The sequence below is a fragment of the Eufriesea mexicana genome, unplaced genomic scaffold, assembly GCF_001483705.2.
Source record: "Eufriesea mexicana isolate 0111107269 unplaced genomic scaffold, ASM148370v2 scaffold6328, whole genome shotgun sequence".
NCBI lineage: Eukaryota > Metazoa > Arthropoda > Insecta > Hymenoptera > Apidae > Eufriesea > Eufriesea mexicana.
The window spans coordinates 271741-294798 of NW_016914200.1; the positions used below are offsets into that span (position 1 = coordinate 271741).

At 33.3% G+C, this 23058-nt stretch overlaps 3 protein-coding genes across 8 annotated transcripts; 1 reads left to right on the forward strand and 2 right to left on the reverse strand.

The window, feature by feature from the left end:
* Nucleotides 1-87: 87 nt before the first annotated feature.
* rl (Mitogen-activated protein kinase rl) lies at nt 88-3267 on the reverse strand. Its single transcript, XM_017906883.1, has 8 exons — nt 3109-3267; nt 2169-2295; nt 1987-2097; nt 1659-1910; nt 1413-1580; nt 1117-1305; nt 912-1044; nt 88-829 (listed from the first exon to the last, which is right to left on the reverse strand). Exons 1-7 carry the CDS (start codon nt 3231-3233, stop codon nt 919-921), a joined length of 1098 nt encoding a protein of 365 aa, XP_017762372.1. The 5' UTR covers nt 3234-3267; the 3' UTR covers nt 88-829; nt 912-918.
* A 445-nt stretch (nt 3268-3712) lies between these two features.
* Rpb11 (DNA-directed RNA polymerase II subunit RPB11) lies at nt 3713-4509 on the forward strand. The gene is made up of 4 exons (XM_017906887.1): nt 3713-3866; nt 3945-4034; nt 4127-4301; nt 4385-4509. Exons 1-4 carry the CDS (start codon nt 3814-3816, stop codon nt 4418-4420), a joined length of 354 nt encoding a protein of 117 aa, XP_017762376.1. The 5' UTR covers nt 3713-3813; the 3' UTR covers nt 4421-4509.
* A 501-nt stretch (nt 4510-5010) lies between these two features.
* CLIP-190 (Cytoplasmic linker protein 190) lies at nt 5011-23058 on the reverse strand. Of its 6 annotated transcripts, none has more exons than XM_017906895.1 (21): nt 22919-23058; nt 22108-22250; nt 16113-16265; nt 15850-16044; nt 14685-14886; nt 13759-13978; nt 12841-12885; nt 11695-11835; nt 11458-11622; nt 10886-10906; nt 9923-10103; nt 9182-9853; nt 8998-9116; nt 8622-8934; nt 8389-8540; nt 6626-8304; nt 6470-6560; nt 6370-6400; nt 6121-6295; nt 5866-6050; nt 5011-5604 (listed from the first exon to the last, which is right to left on the reverse strand). In XM_017906895.1, exons 2-21 carry the CDS (start codon nt 22217-22219, stop codon nt 5558-5560), a joined length of 4899 nt encoding a protein of 1632 aa, XP_017762384.1. In that variant the 5' UTR covers nt 22220-22250; nt 22919-23058; the 3' UTR covers nt 5011-5557. The 6 variants fall into 6 exon arrangements, with proteins under 6 accessions (XP_017762384.1, XP_017762385.1, XP_017762381.1 ...); XM_017906896.1 differs by lacking the exons at nt 22108-22250; nt 22919-23058 and adding exons at nt 17132-17200; nt 21436-21706; XM_017906892.1 differs by lacking the exons at nt 22108-22250; nt 22919-23058 and adding exons at nt 17132-17200; nt 20333-20784.

Consider the following 23058-nt stretch of genomic DNA (forward strand, 5'->3'; position numbering starts at 1 on the left):
TATTAATATTAATAACAATAATAATAATTAATAGTAATAGTGGTAATAATAATTATTATAATAATAATAGTAAGAAAACTACCGGTAAATATTTCGATGAATTTAATGGCTGTTCCAAATGTGTGTGTGTGTGTGTGTGTGTATCATGCGCTCGCGCGCTCATGTGTGCATGTGCGTGCGCGTTGATACAAGCATCCAGTTTCAAGTTCTCCCTCACACTCTCGCTTTCTTTCTCTCTGTCTTTCGTGCTCTCTCTTTCTCACTCGCTCTCTTCCTCTCTTCCTCTCTACGCGCATTCATTTTATCGGTCGCCGTGTTACGTGGCTCAGAATATCTCGCACATTACACCGACCACGTCACTCGCTCGGCAATTAAATCACAGACAATGTGTATGATACGGTGATTAACAATAAATCGTCAACTAGCATTACCTATATATAATTCGGGATAAATAAAAGTTATTGTACAAATTAATATTATGCATTCAATTGTAACAAAAAAAAGACACTGTATTTTTGTTTCTTTTTTTTCTCCGGTAAAGACATGCGAATGTACAAGTATATGCACGGACACTGCGGTTTGTTTATTTCTTTACCTCATTCACCGCTCTCTTCGCTCGTTTTCTCAAACTCGCCGGTGTGTATATTTGTAGCTCGACTTTTAAGTCCTGCTCAATAAAATGTCTTCATAAAAGTTTCGTTTTGTTTTGTTTGCTTTTTCTTTTATTCTTTTTTGCTTCGATCATAGACAACTGTAAAAGAAGTAAACTTCTATTACTCTGACGTCCCACCTTCACCTCCTTTTTGGTTGCCCCGCAGACTCGCCGCAGCTGAAACATTATTGATCGATTTAAATACAATCATTTTTTGTTTCGTATAACGTTCAATATTAATGCAGAAAAGAGTAAATACCAGTAGACTACATAGCGTTTTCTTGGTGATTGTTTTGGAATAATAGAGTCTCTTCAAAGATATATTGTTTCAACACTTCTTTAGGAAGATCATCCAGTTCCATATCAAATTTAAATGGTTCTTCTGCGACCGGCTAAAAATTGGACATGTTATGAAATTGGCTTTGTTATATATCTATTGGTGTCCAATCGTAAAATATATATACTTCGTCAGCAGGATCGTAATATTGTTCTAAGTACGGATGCGCAAGTGCATCCTCCACAACAATACGTTTATTAGGATTAAATGTTAGCATTTTATCTAACAGATCCAAAGCTCGTAGATCCGCGTTTGGAAACAGACTTGTCCATGGAACCTTTGGTTTATATGGTAATGATTGGAGATAACTTCGTGCCTAAAATAACATTACACTATTATTTAAAAATATTGATATAATTTCACGGCGAAACGAAACATTATTGAATACAGAAAGATTATTGAACATAAATAAACAATGAGTACTTTTTCGTTTATAATGCACTCAAGATCCTCAGGGGATGGTGATCCAAGAACTCCCAGTATATGGTTCAGTTGATCTAAGTAATGTTTGCCAGGAAATATTGCTCTTCTGGAAAGCATTTCTGCAAGAATGCAACCAACTGACCAAATATCTATAGACTTAGTATAGCCCTGTAAAAGGGACAGTGAGATATAATACTGTGTTGTATTCTTTATAAAATGAAGTTGACTATTCTATTAATGATTTACCTTGGAATTAAGCATTATTTCTGGAGCTCTATACCACCTTGTTGCTACATATTCAGTAAGAAAACCAGCATGATTATGCTCTGGATCAGCAACTCTAGCTAAACCAAAATCACAGATTTTAAGGTCACATGTGGTATTTAATAGCAAGTTGCTTGGTTTCAAGTCTCTGTGCAAAACATTTGCAGAGTGAATGTACTTTAATCCTCTTAATATTTGGTAAAGAAAATAACATATGTGATCATTACTAATAGCCTAAAATTAAAACATGAGTTTTAAATATATCAATGTTTCTCTATATAGCTTTATTCATGATATTTATTATGCTGACCTGTGTTTTGAGTAATTTATAGAGATCAGTTTCCATTAGACATTGAACAATATATACATCTTTCATTTGTTCTATAGTAGGTGCCCTTAATATATCCCTTATATCTATTATCTATGAAAAGAATTATAATGACAATGAATTTTGATCAATTGTAATTAACCAACGAATAACAGATTACTTACATTTTCATGCTTAAACCTAGTCAAAATTTTTATTTCCCTTAATGTTCTTTGACTGTATGTCTGATGCTCAAAAGGTGAAATTTTTTTAATAGCTACCTTTGTTTTTGTTACATTATCATAAGCAGATCTGTAAGGATAAATGACAAAATGTTGAAAAGATTACTAAAAATTCCTAACTCTTTAAATTCAATTATTTTAATAATATCATCTATACAAAATGTAGCAAAACATCATTAATAAAGAATAGTAATACTATAACATATATATGTGATACTTGTGTCTCCTAATCTGAAACCACAATACAGGAAGTGGTCCTACAATATCAGAAGATATTCTTCTCTTCTAAATTAAACATATGTATATTTAAACATAATTTCCAATATCACTAAAATTACAAACTACATTTTCAAATAATAAAAATTAAATAATAGTTTTAAAAAATGATCATAATAAAATAGTTTAAAAAATATGGATTAATTTAGAATGATTTAAAAATGAACAAAAAAGATTTCAATAAAGTTCAGAAATTTTGCGTGTAAAAATTCGCCGTCTTTTTAAAGGTATTCATGGAATATAATCGCGATTTCGTTAACGGTACGATGATAAGACCGATAAGTGAGAGATAAGCGACGGGAACAAGGAAGTCGTAACATTAACACGCAAGTGGATAGAAGTTTGAAAGGGTGTGACAACCGTGTTTAAAACTGGCGCCAAAAGACGACGATACATAACGATGAATAGCACTTAGCAGCGATTACACTCGGTATCGGGCCGAAAGTAAAATCTTTCATACACATTATAGAGTAAAAATGACGTCGTGAAATCAGTAATTCATACAATGATTGTGGTTTTGATTGTTTATCTTTCGGCCTGTCAGCTAGTCAATACGCGGTCGAATGTTCTCAGAAATAACGAGAGAAATTGACTCGAAGACACTTACACGACCATTCCGTAGGCACCCTCGCCCATGTACGATAAATTCGTATATCGTGGACCAACTTCGAACGTTTGTCCACGAACGACCTCACAATTTGGATTCACACTTGCATTACCTTCACTCGCCATTTTGACAACTATTTTGCGGCTCCGGCAAAGTCAGAACAAGTCTTGCTTCTTAGCCGATTCGCCACGAATAATATCACAATTAGATAGACCTACGCGGAATTTTACGTTACTTATTACTTACTAGAAATTGGAAACGATCTTTTCGCCCCCTTTTTTCAATTTAATCGCTCAGATTCCAATATTGTCGAAGTATAAAATTCTTTAGAATATAAATATGTGAAAATGTTTAAAAATGATGACGTAATAGAAAATTTAGAATAGAATTTAATAATTTTTGTATAGCTTTGTTTGATTTCTGAACAAAAATTTGTATATCATTAATTTTCCTGTTTATGTCTTATTCGTGAATCGTTCTTATCAGACTAAACTTTGAAATATATTAAATAACATTAAGGAATGTAGAGGACGTTGTACTTACAATATAGTTAGAGTTTCGCATCTGAAATACTATGAACTACGACTTTAGTTTTCGCTTACAATCTGTCGTTATTGTGATATAGTAATTATTGATAATTAAATCTTCAGGAAAAGACATATTCGTTAAATTTTTTAACACTAACAATAATATTTAAATTACAACATGAATGCACCTCCAACCTTTGAATCATTTCTTCTGTATGAAGGAGAGAAAAAGTACGTACTACAAATTAATTAACCTATTTTGTACTTTTTGTTAAAATTAAAATGAATATAATATCCATTCTTTCATAGAATAATTAAAGAACAAGACACTAAAGTTCCCAATGCTGCGATTTTTACTGTTAATAAAGAAGATCATACCCTTGGAAATATGATCCGCAAGTATGTGCACTTTTGTCACTTATGAAAATATGTGTAATTTTTATAACACATATAAATAAATATTAATAATGGTCTCATTTATTATATAATAGTCAGCTGTTGAAGGATCCTCAAGTTTTATTTGCAGGATATAAAGTCCCACATCCATTAGAACATAAATTTGTAATTAGAATTCAGACCACATCAGACTACACACCACATGAAGCTTTTATGCATGCTATTACAGATCTTATAGCAGAACTTTCACTATTTGAAGAACGTTTTAAGGTAAAGAATAAATAAAACATATATTGTTATATATTTAAATTTGTTACATATCCATCCATTATATCACATATAAAATATTTTAGGAAGCTATTAAGGAAAAGAAGGAAGGGCTGGATTAAATCAGCTTTTTTTATGCATTAACTTTAGATGTTAAGAAATGTAAATAAAGTATTAATACATATGTATATCATGGATTGTATTACTAAGTGACCTGATTTATTTTAATAAGTAACTTGAAATTGTCTAAAACTTTATGTATGAATGAGTAAATAAACATATTAAAAAAAAATTATACCTAAATTTATTAATCTTTGAATCATATATATTTTCTTTATATAATTTTGTTTTGAATAAATTTATACAAAATACTGAAATCAGTCTCTTACAGTTTTATTTCTGTAACTACAAAGCTTAGTCCTAATGTATTAAATGTACATTTCAAGACAAGATTAATTCAATGAATGTATCAACCCTGTATTAAATCTTAAAGATAAAAGGCAAGACAATGGTAAGTCACAGTAGTACAATTCTGCTGAAACACATTTTGTTCAGAGATTGATGGCAAAAAATACACACAAAACAATAAATACTTACTTTTATCATATAGACAGTACAAATATCTTTTCAGAAAAAATGTACTACTAATCATTGTGATATAAGTTCTTAGAAATTATGTAAGAAATGCCTTGGACTAATCCTAATGGCTTGATTGTTGAGTTCAATTAAAGGAACTATTACTGAATGTGCGACGTTCTTCAGCACTAAATAAATTATTAAATACATTTACAGGTTGACATAAATAGCTATTATGTACATAATTACATTTGACTTTAAGTCTCGTATGGTATGCGTTTGACTGTTCAGTACGCAAATAAACTATGCTCCTGTTCTATAATACAATTCAGCAATGTATCATAAAATAACTTAGTTGTAATTCTGGTTCCTAATAGAACTGTTATATGGCTTTGTACTTCAAAAATCACGTGGAAGCTCAATAAATATACACATAAAAACATTTTGGTGAACATACATAGACTTTTAAACTATAAATTTAACATGAGGAGTACGAATATCATCGAATTAACGATGATTTTTGGATGGACACGCATATCCTTATGCAGGAAGACACGCACATAATTGTAGCATTAAATCGTTTCATATAAAACTATACTCTGAAAAAATTTCAACAGGTCTTTTCTTTTGTATCTAGGATCTTTGAAAAGCAGTGATTTAAGTCTACAAATGATAACATATCACTAAAACGTTTCAGCATCATCGCAATCAAGAGTGTCATGTCCAAACACTGCAAAACAATTAAAACAATTGTAAATGGAATTGGATAGAAATACAAAAAATATTAGATGGATTAGTATGGAATATTTAGGCAGTGTACTCAAGAAAAAAAATGTATTAGTTGATATTAAATATATGTTCAGTTTTTAGGATTTAAAAAATCTTTTAGAAGAGAACTTTAAACGTTTTCTTTTACTCCTAACAGAGAAAACATTATAAACGAATATAAAAAGAGTTATAATTCGCACAAATCTGAAGATTAAATTCTTACTTTCACAGTTTTTACAGTATGGTCTTTCTACCGGTACTTTTTTCGGAGTTTTTACGACCTTTTCCATATCTAAGAAGTCTTGAGCTTGTCGTGGACAATCTTCCGTTTCATGTAAATCAAATTGATCACAAATATCACAGAACATACGTGGCGCAGTCATTTTTTTACGTTTATCTAATGTGGATCTAGAATTGATTAATTAATATATTATAACCGTTACAACATATATTTACTAAAAAATTAAATGATACGAACTGAGTATACTCATCAGCTTCATTGGCAGGTATTCCCATTTCCAGAACTTCGACTTTACATAGTAAGGCTTCGTTTTTACGTTGCATATCCACTATTACGGAATTTAAAAAATCTATTTGGCTTTTTGCTGTTTCATTTTCTTCTTTTAATTTTAAGATATCAATATCCTTATCAACTGGAACTGATAATTTAAGTATATAATATAATTAAAGAAAAAAAAATAATTAATTGATTTATAATAAATTTTACCTATATGTTGTTTCATATCACCTCCAGCTGCCTATAATATAAATAATAATTTATTATTTATCTAGGATAAATTTTGATTAAATTAAAGTCGAAATCTTACATCATAATTATTCTTTATGTTTTCACGAGTTAGTTTTAACTCATTCGTTGCTTCCGTCCATTTAGCGGTAATCTGTTTATTTTCCTTTTCCCTAAAATACACAATCCATATAAATACGCGAAATATTAGAATAGCTAACTGTTTTCTTGTACTTACAAATTATTTTGTGCTTCTTTTAATTGTGCAGATTCCGTGGATATAAGATTTAATTTTTCTACTAAATTTTGAATATTTCTTTCAGTTTCTTTTTCTTTTGTTTTTATAGTATTTGTCAGCATTTCAATTTTTTGTTCCTGTTCCTTTAGTAATTTTTCAAGAGATTCTTTAGTGTCAACTAAATTTCTGTTTTCTTTAATTTTCTCATTTAATTTACTTTGCATAAGTTTAATTTCCTCATTTTGCGCTTGTTCATCCATTTTTAATTTCTTCGTTTGTGCATCTTCTATGGCCTCAATTTGGGCTATCAATTTATTGATTGTTATTTCTTTATTATTCAAATTATTAACTTGTTCCTCTACCGTGTTTTGAAGCGATTGTTGCTTCCTTTCTAATTCAGAATTTTTCTGCATTACAGATACAAGCTCAGATTGTTTAGCTTTGATTTCACATTCTAAAGTGCTTTGTAGTTTCATTACGGATTCTTCTTTGGAACTTTTCAATTCTTTCATCATATGTTCCATCTCTTGAAGCATATTCGTTTTTATATCTAATTCGTCTTGTACAGTTTTCAATTGTGATTCTAAAGTTTTCACATTTTCCTCTAATTTTGATTCTAAAACTTTTACATTATTTTCTAAAGAAATCTTTCTTTCTATAGCATTAGATATTTCTCTTTCTTTTTCTACTAGCGTCTCTTGTATTCTTTTTAATTCCATTTCTTTATCGGTTTGTTCCTTTTGTATAGATACAACAGTATCATTGAGTTTCACAATTTGTGAATCAGTTTGTTCAGCTTCCTTTCTCATTTGGATAAGTGCATCTTCTTTAAGTTTAATCATTTCAGTAGCAGCAATTAGTTTGTCTTCTAATTCTTTTAATTCATAGGACTTAGTATTTAATAATGTTGTGAGATTTTTATTAGTAGCTTCCTCACTAGCTACAGAAACCTCGATCGATTTTTGTAACTTTTCATGGATACTTTGTAGTTCAAGTAGATTAGAATCTTTTTCTGCTATTAGTGATTCTAACTTCGATCGATTTGTTACTTCGACTTCGAGTTTCTCTGTCAATTCTTCAATTGTCCAGCGATTACCGCTTTGATCTGCTTCTAATTTAGATTTTATTTTTTGTAAAGTCTTTATTTCTTCTTGAGAAGTAATTAATTGCGTTTTTAAGTCACTAATCTCTTTTTCAAGAAAAGATATTTGCTCTTTATTTGAATTTTGTAAAGCTTCACACTGTTTTTGTAAATTAAATATCTCTTCTTTGTAATTTTTTGATTCACTTAAAAGCTTTAATGATTCCTGAGACTTGTCTTTAAGTTCTTCTTTAATAGAGACATTTTCTTTTATTTGTTCTTCAAGTTCCATATTTTTTGTTTCAAATTCCTTTATTTTTAAAGATAATTCTGTATTTATTTTTTTTTCTTTTTCTAATTCAGATGTACTACTTTCTAATTCTGAACGTTGTTCATGAACTAGTGTATTAGCTTTGTTCAATTCCACTTCTGTATTATTCAATTTTGATTCTAATGATTTCAGCATAGATTCACTTTTGAATATTTTATCTTTAAATTCATCGAGTTCCTTTTCTTTCATTCGTAAATCCTCGTTATATTTCATAAGCTGCTCCGACGAATTAGCGGAACTACTTATTAGATTGGCAATATCCATTTCCTAAAAATGATTGAAATAATGAAATATTTTACACTCAATATTTGAATCTTTTTATTTATATCTCCAAGTAGAGTTGTTACTAACCAATTTTTCTTTTTGAGCAGTAACTTGCAACAATTTATTTTCTGTTCCAGCAACTTGTTGATTTAATTTTTCTGTGTTACTTTCAAACCCACGAAGATCATTCTCTAGATTTATTTTACTTTGCTCCACTAACGCAAGAGCATCTTGTAATTCTAAAATATAAACGTAATAATGTCGATTTAATGAAATAATTACTATAACTGAGTTTAATATTTATATATATAAAATATTACCTAAAGTCTTTTGTGTAAGATTTTTTATTTCTTCATCTTTATTTGCAAGAATTGATTTCAGTTCCAGTACATCATTTTCCAATTTATTAAGCAGTAAAGATTTCTGAGATATATAAGCATTTGCTTCTTCTATACATTTTGCTTTCTCTTCAATCTGGTCTTGATAACGTTTCGTTAATTCTTCTATTTCAGCTGCCGTTGATGTACGAAGTTCTGACAATTCTTTTTCTTTCACTTCCAACTCTTTACTTAATTTTCTCAATTGTGCAGAAGAATTAGTCTCAGTAGCCATTAACGAAGCAATGTCGTGCTCCTAAAGTAATAAAGCATTTAATATCAATAAATTTAGTATATATAAAATAAATAAAGGACTTACTAATTTTTCCTTCTCCTGAACTATTTTGAGACTGTCCTTAGCCTTTGTTTGATAATTTTGTATCTGCTCAGAAAGTAAGACATTCTTTTCTTCCATTAATTTGAGTTTTTCGTTTACTTCTGTAAATTAATAACAATTACCAATTGTTTAACTTAATACTTAGATGTTTAATATTTTAATATACCTTCGAGTTTCTTTAAAGCGACGGATAATTCTTCGTCTTTCTTTTTACTTATATCAATTTGTGTGGATAATTCAGCCATCAGTTTTTCAATTTCAGATGCCTTTTGTTGAAGTTGAACAGAAACTTCTTCAATCTTTGTATTTTTTACCTTTAGCTGTTCATCAAAAGACTCCGAAAGTTTATTAATTTGCTCTATATTTTCACTCTTGAGATTCTCAAAAGCAACATTTTGTATTTCTAACTGCTTTTTTGATTCTAACTCTACTTCTTCCATCTTTATTTTCAAAAGATTTTCTTTTTCTTCAACCATCTTTTCATACTTAGATATTAATAATTCTTTTTCAGTTGTACTTTCTTTTTGTGTATTTTCTATCATTTCTGCTGTCTTTTGTAACTGCTCTTTCAAAGCATTTGTACTGTTTTCAAATTCTTTTTTCATGTCCTCTATCAATATATTCTTCTCCTGTAAATCTTTCATTGCATGGTTTATTTCAGTTTGTAAACTAATTTCTGATTCTTTACGATTTTCCCTTTCTTGCTGATTTTCGTTTAGTTTTAATTCCAGTTCTTTTATTTGAGTTATATATTGTTCCATAAGCATTCCTTTCTCTTGTACCTCTTTTTCAAGATTATTTTTGCTTTCCTCCAAAATTTTATTTTGGCTCAATAAATCTAAATTAAATTGTTGTTGAAATAAATTATACAAAATAATATTTGATAAAATATTCTTTTTCTAACTACCTTCAAGTTGATGTTTTTCTTGAGTAGCAGCATTAGAGACTTCATTATGAAGACGTGCCAGTTCCTCTTCAGTTTCGAATAATTTTATGCTATCATGTTCGAGTTGCGCAACACGTTCTCTTTCCTCCATTAATTGCTTTTCGAGATCTTTGATCCTGTTTTCATACTCAGTATTTATTACCTAATGACAAATACATTTGTTGAGTATTTTAATAATTCAGTTTAAACATACATTAACTAACATGAAGTGCATTGAGATGTACATTGTTTACCGATTAAATTGATTTAGGCGAGTATACAATAAAATAAAAAGATATTATTTTTTGTGTTATCATTCAATAAGTGAAAAACATGTTATTTGAGTTTGCAAAATAACAATATACAACTGTGTGTAACATAAACGAATTAAATAGATATAAATTGAACACAGTATAACAGACAAAAACTTACAATAAATAAATACTAAATAGATAATAAATAAATAAATGAATTACATTGATTTGTAAATCTCTTATATGTAAACCTAATTACTTGTTATATATTAATGATAGATTTATATGTAAGCACAAATTTAGCGTGAAAAAAGCAGTACTCGAAACAGCAAATATATTTGCAGTGCACCGGAAAGCATGTTAATCCCGCACCTTTCTAACAAATTTCAGTAGCGTAACAATCAATCCTATTCATTGTATAGTACAAATTTAATATTATAATCTATAATATTTCCTTTCTTTTCTTTTATATTTTAATTAATTCACACGAGCACCAAATTTAATGTTAACAAAAAATTTAGAATTAATTAGTCGCAAAAGCATTGAGAAGATACTGCGACATCATTTAGTTTCTTTCATAAAATTGCGATGAAATGCTAAATGACATGACTACAGTGACGACAAGATAAGCGGTGCAGAAAAACAGCATCAACCCTTCCTTTGTCCCAAATGGCTGCCATCGGATACTCACACATTGCTCACTTCTCTCTTTCTGAAAATAAACGATAAGGTTTTTGCGTTAACCCACAGCCTAAATACAAACGCTGTCATATATCATATGAAATCTTTGATCATTTATCTTCGGTAAATTGTTTTTTTAAAGTATACTTGTAAGCATTGCTTATGAATGAATTTTTTTTAAATAATTTCAACATTTTACATATTTGAAGTCGGACTGTATCCAGCTTTACCCACCACCATTTATTATCTATAAGCTCCTAAAATTCTAAGAAAAGCACATTAATCTAATCCCTAATTTCAGTATCTCATGATACGTAATTCTGATAAGCAGTTGGTGTATATTGTATTTCAGAACAGAAACGAAAATTTGATAAAACAAAATGAAACAAGGAAAAATATAAAAACGATGTATACATTTTCTTTTTATTTCTCGTCTTTTGGTGGTAATCTTAAAAATGCTCTCTGCATTGTTCTTCCCATAAATACTTATACTTACCTTACAACGTATTTATTTTACGTCATATTAGTGTTTTACATATTTTTTCCTGTCTGAAATAGAAATTATACAATTAAGATGTATACCTGAATGTCGTCCTTGTTAACTGATTCTTCTTCAAAACGAAACAGGAGATCTTCGCACTTCCTCTTCTCCTCTTCCAGTTGCAAAGCAAGTGCATTTTTCTCTTCGAGTAATTTTGAGAAAGCAACCTCCGCTTCGGTAACTGTCTTCTGCATTTTCTCTCGATACTAAAATAAAAATTGCCATCTTAACATAATCATAATATCGAATGATCACATAAATACGTCCAATGCTACAACCTGCTCATATTCCTTTACTATCGAGATGAACGATTGTTCTGCCTGATCTGCTTGATTTGCGGCTTTCGTAATTCGCTCACGTTCTAAATCTCTTTCTCTTCGCAGAATCTCTATTTCCTGTTGCTTTTCCTTTAATGTTTCCTATAATTACGAAAACGAGTATAAGAAGAATAGCAAATATTGTCTCACTAGTTAATGAAAATGCTGTGTATTCTAGAAACTTTTCATTGTGGTATACGTTACACATTTATTACAGAAATTTATTATAGCGATGTACTATTTTTCTGCTACCATTATAACAAAAGCATATATATTTAATTACTGTCATCAAAATGTGCGTCTATGTACTTATGCAAGCTTATTCCATCAATATTGTATCTTTATCTTAGCAGATTTTTATTGCCATTCTTAAACTCTTACATTACTGGAGAACCGGTTTATAATAAACGTGAGAGAAGCATACAAACTAAGTTCGCTGGATAAAAATGCGAAACGTGTAGCGTTATAGTGATACAAAATTTGCAACTTAAATATACACAACAATTACTACATCGTCGGCGTTGTGTCATCAGCGATAAATACATTGACTATTTTACTCTCGGCATAAACCACAGAAGTATCGTAGACGAATATTCAGAATTATTTACTACACGTTTGCTTTGATGACATTTAATTAAATAAATGTGACTCGTGTTATAAATAGCAGCGAGATAAATTACAGAAATTGAACCTCACAATACTGGTAAAATAAAGTATCTTCGTCCAGTGAAACGAAAAATGATTTTACAGAGAAAAAAAAACCCATCCAGGTGGGAAACAAATTTTATGGGGATTAAGAGGAATGGACGGATGATTTTATTAACATCACATACAAGTATCAAAGTACTTTTCTAAACTACTTATCATCTACTGTATAGCTAGCAGTAACGCACTAACAAATAAATTTGTAACATCTACCCTGATTAAATGAATCAGTGTATGACGAGTCTCGATTGCCAGATTATGGTCGAAATTATGCAAATATGTAGTCACATCGCGTCTGCCAATTTACTTTCTGTAGCATAGAATATGCGATGAATACCAGCTATTACACTTTCAGTCAAGGAATGACAGTTAACCGAAATAAATGACAGATCATAATCTCACCTGCAGGGTAATTCGTGCAGGTGTCGACGTGCGCAAACCAGGCCTCTGGAATTTTGAATGCAACAAAAAACAAAAATGTATCATGCAACAGCCATACAGTTAAATCGCAAGACTCCTCTCTTTGTTTTACTTACTCCTTTCGAATAAATAAATATATATCTTTTCTTTTGATAAAAAACTATATAACAATTCTGTGAAAAAAAATACTGCACGATTGATTTTTAAGCGTTCAATCGAGTTAAATACATTGAAAGATAAGGAATACTGTATGTCTCTTTGTATCATGAATAAAACTCAACTTAAACTATATCTAACACTCGACAATGTTACTAACAAGAACAGCAACAACGATAACAACTGTAACACATATATAACTCTATATCAAACTAACAACGCCACTATGGGACTAACAAGCTAACAACTCGCAGTTTTATTCGCAAACGCGTTTCAAAGCAGCCTAACACAACACATAATGCTTTATTCATACAAATCAGAAAGAAACGCGTTCGTTGTACTACTCAGGACAATCAGAGGATCGTTCATTCTACGGGACCAGTACATATGATACTCCAAATCAGAGACAGCCACAAATTTGACAGCAAATTAAACACCCCACCTTCCATAATTTTTAGGACATAATTTCCATTCGCTACTCCCTTTCCTTTCCTTACAAAATGACGACGAAAATACAATTTTATTATACAAAGGCCCAAAATTTCAGGGATACACGGGTGTCCAGCATAAGAGTGGCGTGTGAAATTTTTGTGACGTTATATTCGTTCCATTCTGAATATACTATTCGAATCCTCTGATTGCTCAAATAAAGTGTGAAACAAAGTGGATGGTCAGGGATCTGCATTCTGGAGAGAAGATATAAGCTGCAGGCCATCCTCCTCACTCTGGCACCGTGAATCTTACCCTCGCGGCGCCAACACTAGCCCTGGTAGCTGTGCTCGTGGTGCTGATGATGCTCGATACCGAGACCAACGACTCTCTGGAACCGGTCTTCCTCAGGGACGTGTTCAGGGCGGCGCCGGATGGCTTGTGTACCATGCACGCTGTCCTTCTGCTGGACGGCGACCGGCTGATCTTGTGCACGGGTGCAAACAGGCCGTATCTAGGTCGGCACTCGAAGTACCTGAATAAATGCTAAACTAGTTAGCAAAGCGGAAGCAAAAAAACAGGAGCTAATTGATTTTTGTTCTTTCTTTTAACTTACTCAATCGGATCCGAATAACGTAAATATCTCTTTGTCCCTGGGACTCATTTCGTCCAATAATTAAACGATACTGCTGTCGGAATTTTTTTTTTTTTTAGAACGATACAATAAAAGAAAATACTCGCGATAAATCTCAAGGCTGTCATCGTTATCCGTTTACATTTGTTTAACGCGAGGTTATAAATACAGCTACCGGCATGATCGAGTCGCGATAATTAATTCGACGTTGCAGAATCGAGGGAGAAGCCTGATCGAATGAAATCAATGCTCCTCCCACGCTGCTTTCCCATAAAAACTGCGCCAAACATCTCAGCCACTCGAAATCTCCTATCTCGTGTTCTGCGATTAACAAAGCTTCGTGAAGATACTCGAGAATATTTTTCTACGATTACGTCTACGACTAATGATTGTAAAAAGTGGGATAAAAATTATAAGAGAAACGCGAAAGAATTGGAGAAAGGAAATTGATAGAACGGGTACAATTAAAAGTGCAAAGTTCGGTTCGTGTCTATCTAAGCTACGTGACGTTGGAGTGGGGGCGGCTACGCCAGCGGTGGTGGGGGTAGCGACCGCGAGCGGCCGAAATCTTTGGCCCAGACTATAAACTGCGAATATCGATGCAGACCTCTTGTCGCCGACGGAGCCGTCGTTCTTCCCAATCGGCTCGTCTAGTTCCACGCCGCACCATTCCCCGGATGCAAACTCTGTCGTGCCGATGTACCTGAGGACACCGGTTTTGCTGCCTTGGCTGGACGATACTATTACCCTGTCACCTATCCTGAGATCCCTCTGCGACATCGTGGACGACAGACTCGTCGTTGATGCGTCTGCGTGACGAGTTATAATAGGCTTTTTACAGTATGTGAAGTTTTCAAATTACAAGGAGCATGCAAAGGACATTGAACCGATGTTACGTAAAACAACTTCATTGGAAAATCCTTGCAGTACCGGTGATTGTAGTTAACCCTCAACTAACAGAGACCTCGAGGAGTGCAAGGTTTAGGTTCCTATAGTTGTGCTAATAGGAATTCCTGATGTCATACGTCTCTCTGTAGAATATTTTTAGTTGGTGGTACCGATCGGACGTTTATCATGGATTCCAGCAAATATTTGGGACCAGGTATCGATAATTTAAGGAACTTTTTGAAGAAATGACACTTCTAGGGAACTTTAACTTCAGTTGAGGGTTAATCTATGAATACACCTTCTACTTTCGCAACATTCACAATCTGATGATAAAAGAGTGAAGAAGCGGTAACCAATTTATTTATTAAACACACATAATTTCAGACGTGGAAGTTTAACTACATAAATAAAGAACATAGACAGAGTGAAACAGGCAATTACATATCGTTCCTTTTAGCGAAATTCCGAAGTGTCCAAGTACTGACGCTACTCAGCAGAATATTATACAGCGTGCTACATGTTAGACACAGCGACAAAACAGCCTACATAGTGCAACTGAAGCTACATAGCGTGCTATACTAAACGTTCCATTGAGAAAAGCACAATTTACAGAGAATTCTGCAGTGTTCACCTAAACGATCCTGAAATAATCAACGATAGTCGACAATTTCCACTTTAAACCTACAAAATTCTCGGATGGCAGGGCCATTTGTTTCCGTTTCTCTCTATTCTACGATTCTACCAAGAAGAAAACCCAAGAAGAAAAAAAGGAGAAAAGAAAAACTTCTTTCGCATTGCTCTCGTGCAGCTCCCGTTCCTAGCGTTTTCAAACAGAGTTCAAGCACACTACGGACGAGGGCAGTATCTCTTGCAGCGACCCTTACTCAGAGATGGAGACATGGACTTGCAGAGGCTTCCTCTTGCACTGTCAGGCGGCGTGGTCGGTGTCTTCTGCATCATCGAGATAGCAGCCTCGTCTGTCAACGGTGTTCTGGTCAACCTGGTCAATCGCGAGAAGATTCCTCTCTTCGGTTCGCATTGGAAATATCGGCATCCGGCCACGGATCCGTCGTTCTTGCCTGAAGTGTCCCGACAGTTGGTTAATTGTCAGAGGAATCGATCTCCGAGGATGACGACTAGGTCTTACCAATCGGTTCATCCAGGACCACTCCGGCCCAGTCTCCAGGGGCGAACTGGGTCTCCCCGATGTAGGCAATGGAGCCTGGTTTCGTTCCACCGACCCATACTCGATCTCCTATTATGAAGCTGTCCGTATCCTCGGTCAGGACCACGCTGTTATCTGTCCAGGGTGGAATTACAAGGGTATTTAATTGCACTGCTGGGTTCTTTGCTTCGTTCAACGGAGTTTCGATTTTGGTAGCTTTCTTTCGTTCTTTCTTAAGTTTCTATGAATTATTTTAGAAGGGAAAATCAATTCTTATGCTTCGAGCAATTTTACGGTGGTGTCATGAAGAGTTCTTGGAGTGGAATATTTATTCTCAGTTGTCTGCTGGCTCGAATATCGAGTGATTCAGGCAACCTCGGACAACTCCAGGCAATCATGCAACAAAAGCTGCGACTACACGGGACCATTTGGCTTTCGCGGGACGATTCACAGAAAGGACGATGCAAATCTAATTTTCATGGAGCGATGCGAAGGTAATCGCCCATTTAGAGGAAGCTTATTCATGTCTAAAAGAATCTGAGGCCATGGGTGTGTTGACTGAAGTACTTTGGGAACTCGCGTTTACTGGATGATCGCCAAGATAACAGCAATGCTACGCAGCGAATGCAATAGCGCAGGAATTAAAAGAATACTATGTTGACATTCCTTATGTTATTTCTCTTTTATCGCGATCTTTATTTTTTTTGTAGTACCCATAGGGGTTAAATCTTGTGGCATTTATTTTTATTAGGAACTTCGTTAAATAATATATTTTTCTCTACAATAAAGATTTGCCATATTTAACTGGTCCAAGTTATATTCGGAATACATAAAGAATGAATTTAATAAGTATTTATTAAATATTTAATTATAAATTTAATAAATATTGTATACCAGCGTTACAAAATTGGGCGATTATTTTTGCATCTCTCTCCACGACAAAAATACGTATAAAAATAAATAAAAATAAAAAGAAAGGACGAACTGAACAAAGCACCTACCTGATCCTCTGCGCAGGCCAGCCTCGCTTAATCGACGGCCATGCGTTTCCCAGAGATGATCCATCTGGTCTGTTGGTCATGCAAAACAACGCAAAACAATGCAAATCATACAAAACAAAGAGCATGCTTTCACGGGACAAATAAGCTTACCGGTGTATCAACCCTGCTGGGAAATTGAACGTCATGACTTATGATTAAGGTATATGATTAAAAATATCGAATGGGAAATATCAAGTGGATACATTTACAGTGAACGTCACGTGGCGGGAGATTAAGATTCGTATCACGTAATCATGCGTTACGCATGATAAAACAAATCGTAATACGTTTTTTAATTGCAACTGACCGATATGTAACAGAGGAAGTTCATTTCCTACGGGTGAAGTTATTAAGCAGAGAGTTATGTAAAAGAGGGATCAACGAGAGGAGTGTTCGACTTTGGATCGATGATGCTGTGTACATTTTTGATTTATGCACTCGATCATTGATAAACAAATGCAATGAAAGTATTGTTAACATTCGAACTACCGACCTGTAATAAATTAATGATAAATGTATTAAACATGGATAATAATTGATACAACATGACGAAGATGGATAAGATACATATAATCATGTCTGAGCAAAGGTCAAACAAAAATATTTAACAAAAATGCATATTTTCAGTGACAGTAAAAATAAAATATCTAAAATTAGTCATTTTGTTTTATATGCTAGTTTCAGTATTAAAAATCTCGTTATCTCGATTTTGTTCTAACAGTGGAGCATATATAAAATATAAAAATATATAAGATATTATTAAAAAATACTATAAAATATTCCTTCATTTTTATTGCAATTTTACTGCAATTTTCTGTGCAATTTTATTCTCAATTTCAACTCGATTTACTTGACTCATAAACTGTATTTATCTTTTCCCGCAATATCGCAAGTGTCCTGAGGGTAATTCAATTATAACGTAGGTCGAGCGTATTATCTCGTAGTTCGCGATCTTCACTGGCAAAATATCCGAGAAAAATGTCGCGATTCGCGACTTAATTAACTATTCATGAGCGATCGGTGGGCGAGCCGATGGTAGTAGGTCGATCGCGTGGGCTAAAGTCTCTGTTCGAGGAGATCGATTCGCGATTAGAGTGAAGCGATCGAACGTGAGATATCTTGCACATAGGATATGCTCAGAGATAATTCTTCATACAAGGTGTTTCACAGATAATACTCGAGTGAAAATCATATCAGTGAAAATAGCAGTAGCACTTACTTCGCGAGTACTTGTGTTTTTACATGGCGATAACAAATAAATAAATATGGTGAGTAACTGAGAAAATAAATCAACCATACAACGACAACAAAAGGACTTGAACATTTTCAAATAGTTCTCAATGAGAAAGAAATCTTAATTTCTACCGAATCTGATTTGTCAGAAACAGGTGAGAATAGGAAAAGTGACCATGTGTTCAATAGCAACTGACAAGAAACTCTATAGAAATATTATATTGGAAGAGAATTAAAATTATTCTGAATTAATTTCGATTTCAAAGATTTACCAGTTCTTCTATCTCCAAATCTATCTCCAATTGCAACGCAGTTCTACTTTTCAAATACTATATAAAGATCGATGCATCATCATCTAACGCTTCCAATCGTCACACGTGAGTCATTGAGAAAAAAGTTACACAGAAGAAACGATGCAGGCCCAACGACCAATTAAGTTCAGGTGAATCCTACGTATAATGACCGGCTATACAAAGCAGCAGTCTTCGTTTAATCTACTTTTAGAGACAAATGTACTAAATAGTAGGAGCCTACTAAAATAAACGTCGTTCAGTGTCAAGCACCTTGACCGCCTGACACGTGGTATGCTTGTAATTAGATCCATACAAGTAGTCATACAATCCAAGATACCTTCGTTCCGCACGAATGTGGACGATCCATATGTAAACAAGGTTAATGGTAGTAGCGATTCGATACTACTACGGTCGTCAGGTAGTAATTTGTTCCTGGAATCTAATCTAATGGACATCACCAGTAACGTGATCCCTGTAGTCTCCATTCCAGAATCGATTTTCAATCACGTTCAACGTGTCACTAGTTGACAAATCTAATTTTTGTTACTTCGTTCACAAATTAAAATCATTAGAGATCCTGAACTTCGGCTTAAAAGAGTCATCTTCTGAGAATTGATCTTCTTAGAAATTTGAATTTTAATGTTGCCTGAGGTTTTATTATTAATGAGATTATATTCGAATTATATTCTCGATGCAATCATCGAATGATGTTTGTCTATTAAAGGAGATAACGAATGCGATTCACCACGCACTATATTAGTGGCGTCAGGAAGCTGCTAGATGAAATTCGTGAAATAATCTCAAAACCGGTTGCTGGTGTAAACATCAAGGCAGTCTAAAACAAGTAATATCCTCAGTTTCGTCGTTCATATTTGGTCGATGGTATCACAAGGTGTTATTGTACACCACAAAACCGATTACGTCAGAACGAAAGATCGTCACCTGAAACTAGCATGATCTACGAAGGAATACTAATAGGATACAAAAAAGGAAAGAAAAAAAGTGTAAACATTTGTATAATATGTTTAGAACTTTGAAGTCGTGTGACCGACAATTACTTGACTAAAGAGTTTCATGAATGTTGATTATCGTACACCATAAATAGAAAGAGGTATATCAGACAGAGGCACTGATCTGAATGATCCTCATCGAAGATAGTTAACAGCAATGAGAATTTAATTCTTAATACAATTATAGATGATTCTGAATAAGAGATTGGAAGATCGACTGTTAACCTTTGCCCTGCCAATATCTCTAATAAACTGAAGTACTAAAGAGATTAGAAGATAGAGTGTAACCTCAGGTAGTACCCCAAGGAAACTTCTATTTTCCTTATACTCAGGTCAACAAGACTACTGTCGTGTGAGTCGTGTGAACGTTCTCTGAATGTTCAATAAATAGAAATCAGTCACAATGTATGCCTCACTTATAGTTTACTGCAAGTACTCTAATTCACCTTGCGCTACCCAATCACAGAGGACATCCCAACAGAAATTCAAAGTACACTAAAGTCGACTCAATGTTTCTTCCCTTCCATTTTGATTAACGAAGGATCTTTTTAATGACTAATATCAGATATCGGGAAACTGTATCCACGTACATATTTCCACGTCAATTCGAAAATTGACATCGTTACCTTGAGCTTTCCTATCGCGTTGCGAAACCCGAGCTCGGCCGGCGATACACACACGACCGATCATGGGTGCAAGGTGGACGTCGTGAAAATCCCTGCCCGAAATGGAAAGCGTGGCAAGCACGTGGGAGGAAAGACGAAACGCACGACTGGAAATTGAGCGTACAATAAACACACACGGATTGCATAACACGACGTGCGTCATACGACGATGACTGCACCGACTGCACGCGCCGCGGTGCCTTCCTAACTGCGGTACAACCGAGCCACTGGCTGAACCAATAAGGTAAGATAGCTGCCCTCGATGTGAGACCAGGCGCTTTTGTACGCGGCTAGCGTCTCTTTCCGCTCCGCGCGCCGTGAATAATCGAACAGACTATCTGGATCTTGCGGCTCACGCGGTTATTCTAGAAAAAGATCAAGGTTTAGTCTTTGGTGAATGAATGCTCTTGTAAGAGAGATTTTAATGGAAAAGGGATTTGTACTTACTTAATGGAGCATTATAAAAGCCTACAGAGGGCCATAAAGACGGTGATGATATTTGAATTACATTGGTAATGGAAACAGAGGGAAAATAAGAGTCTTGAAAAAATCACTTAGTAATGCAGAATTTGGAAAGTCTACAGCTTTTACAAGCATTCATTTATGTGATGTAATACTGAAAAGTTAACAAACAAGTATAATATTTAATTGCCTAATTGAACATTCATGCTGAAGACACCTGATGATTTAGAATTGGATAAATTCAAAATGAAAATTTAAAATATTTAATTCATTGATTCAAATCTTTGAAATAACCAAAATAAAATAATAATACCTTTCAAAAAGGAAACAGGAAGCGTTTGGAATGAGGAATGAAGAACACACAACCCTGATAAACCAAGAATTCACCAACACACTAAGGGAAACATCTATCAAATATCCATCAAACCCTACCAAATTACTTGAAAGAAATAAAAAGATAATATTATTTAACGATTCATAATTTAGTTAGTAACATGAAAAACAAGTGGAATTCACTTTACCGTTCTGATCTCTTTGATGAAACAAAGCAATCGCGATACTCGATAACGATCATAGCGTTCGCTAATGAGAAGTATATTTACCAGATCGCTCAGAGATGTGTTGCGCTGAGAGGTGGAAGAACAACTCACGAGAAGTTCGCGAGCTCGAGCTTGTAAAAGCAATCGTTCACGCTCGTCTCAGGGTCTTGTGGGCGTATTCGTTTACGTGGCGTGGGGAATTAACGGAGCCCCGTTGAGCTTCTATTGCTTTACCCCTTTATTTGTATCGTTTCCTTGATCAATATACGCATGTGCTGGATACGAACCATGCTCGATGATTTGTTAATTCGTTTAATTAAATTCTATAGTCATTGTCAAGACTGCCTATGAATATGTCTGTAAATTCTTCCTCTTCTGTTTAATAAAAACATTGTGAGAATCGAATACAAGATTTTGTTTCAATGACGTTTGTTTTAATAACACAATAAAGCATACAGTATAATGAGATAAATTTAAGAGATATATCTGTACGATTAGATGCTATCTCCATATGATAACATTATCGAAGAAATTTCTTTAATCCCAGGATTATATATGATTAAAGTACGGTACTTTCTAAAATACTTAAAAATTATTATTAAATTAAATGTTATACATGTGGGAAATAAAGTACATTAAACGCTTAAGCTAAATATATGATGGATGAAGTCATATAGTTTCTTCAAAACATGCAAATACACTGTAATGTAATAGACAAGCTTGTTAAAGACTCACTCATTGATGGTCTTGGAGGTGACGGTGGAACTGCTGGTCTTGGTGGTAAATTGCTACATGGTCGACCAATTTTTGATGGTGGTCTTATTCCTGATGGTTTTGGATCAGTCATCTTCTAAGTATGCACTCACTGTTATGTAACACTGAAACATGAATATTATGGGTTAGCAAATTAAAGAGCAAGTTTAACATATGTAAGAAAATAAAAATTAAAAAATTAAAAAATATTGTTAAATATTAGAATTTTGTTAAAATAATCGTATAATAATAATAAATTAACTATAACACACGAAATATCGACGACAAAAAATATTTTACACGAAATATGATTTGACATATATATATATGTGTGTGTGTGTGTGTGTGCGTGCGCGTGTGTGTGTGGGTAGCAAAATGATTTCAATTTTAACATTAAAATATTTTTAAACGATTTTAATTAACGATTAGGTCTCGTGTTTATTATTTGTATTTCGTTTCATAATATTCTTTATATAAAAATAAGTACGTTTGTATTGTATTCAAAATTCAAAAATCATAATCGAGAAGTCGTTACAATACGTTGAATCGAAATCGAAACTTGAATTGCACACGTACTTACGCAAAATACGCAATAATTATAATAACTGTTTGACATTAGTTAATGAATATAAAAATAAGATCTATTATTTTCACATATAAAAATAAAAATATGTTAATATATGAATTTCATTTGAAAACGGATATTAAAATGTTAAAAAAATGTCAAACGGAAAGTTAACCTCTTTCAAATCAACATTAGTCATTTAAAAAATAAAGTATGCAGGTATTGTACCTTATTTAAATACGACGTAATACTTTCACGTACAGTCAATTAACATATTTTACAAGTAACAATTAAAACATCACTATATTCATGAACTAGCACAGCGAAATATTCGCACAAATTCAGACGGCGGTTAACGGAAAAGTGAC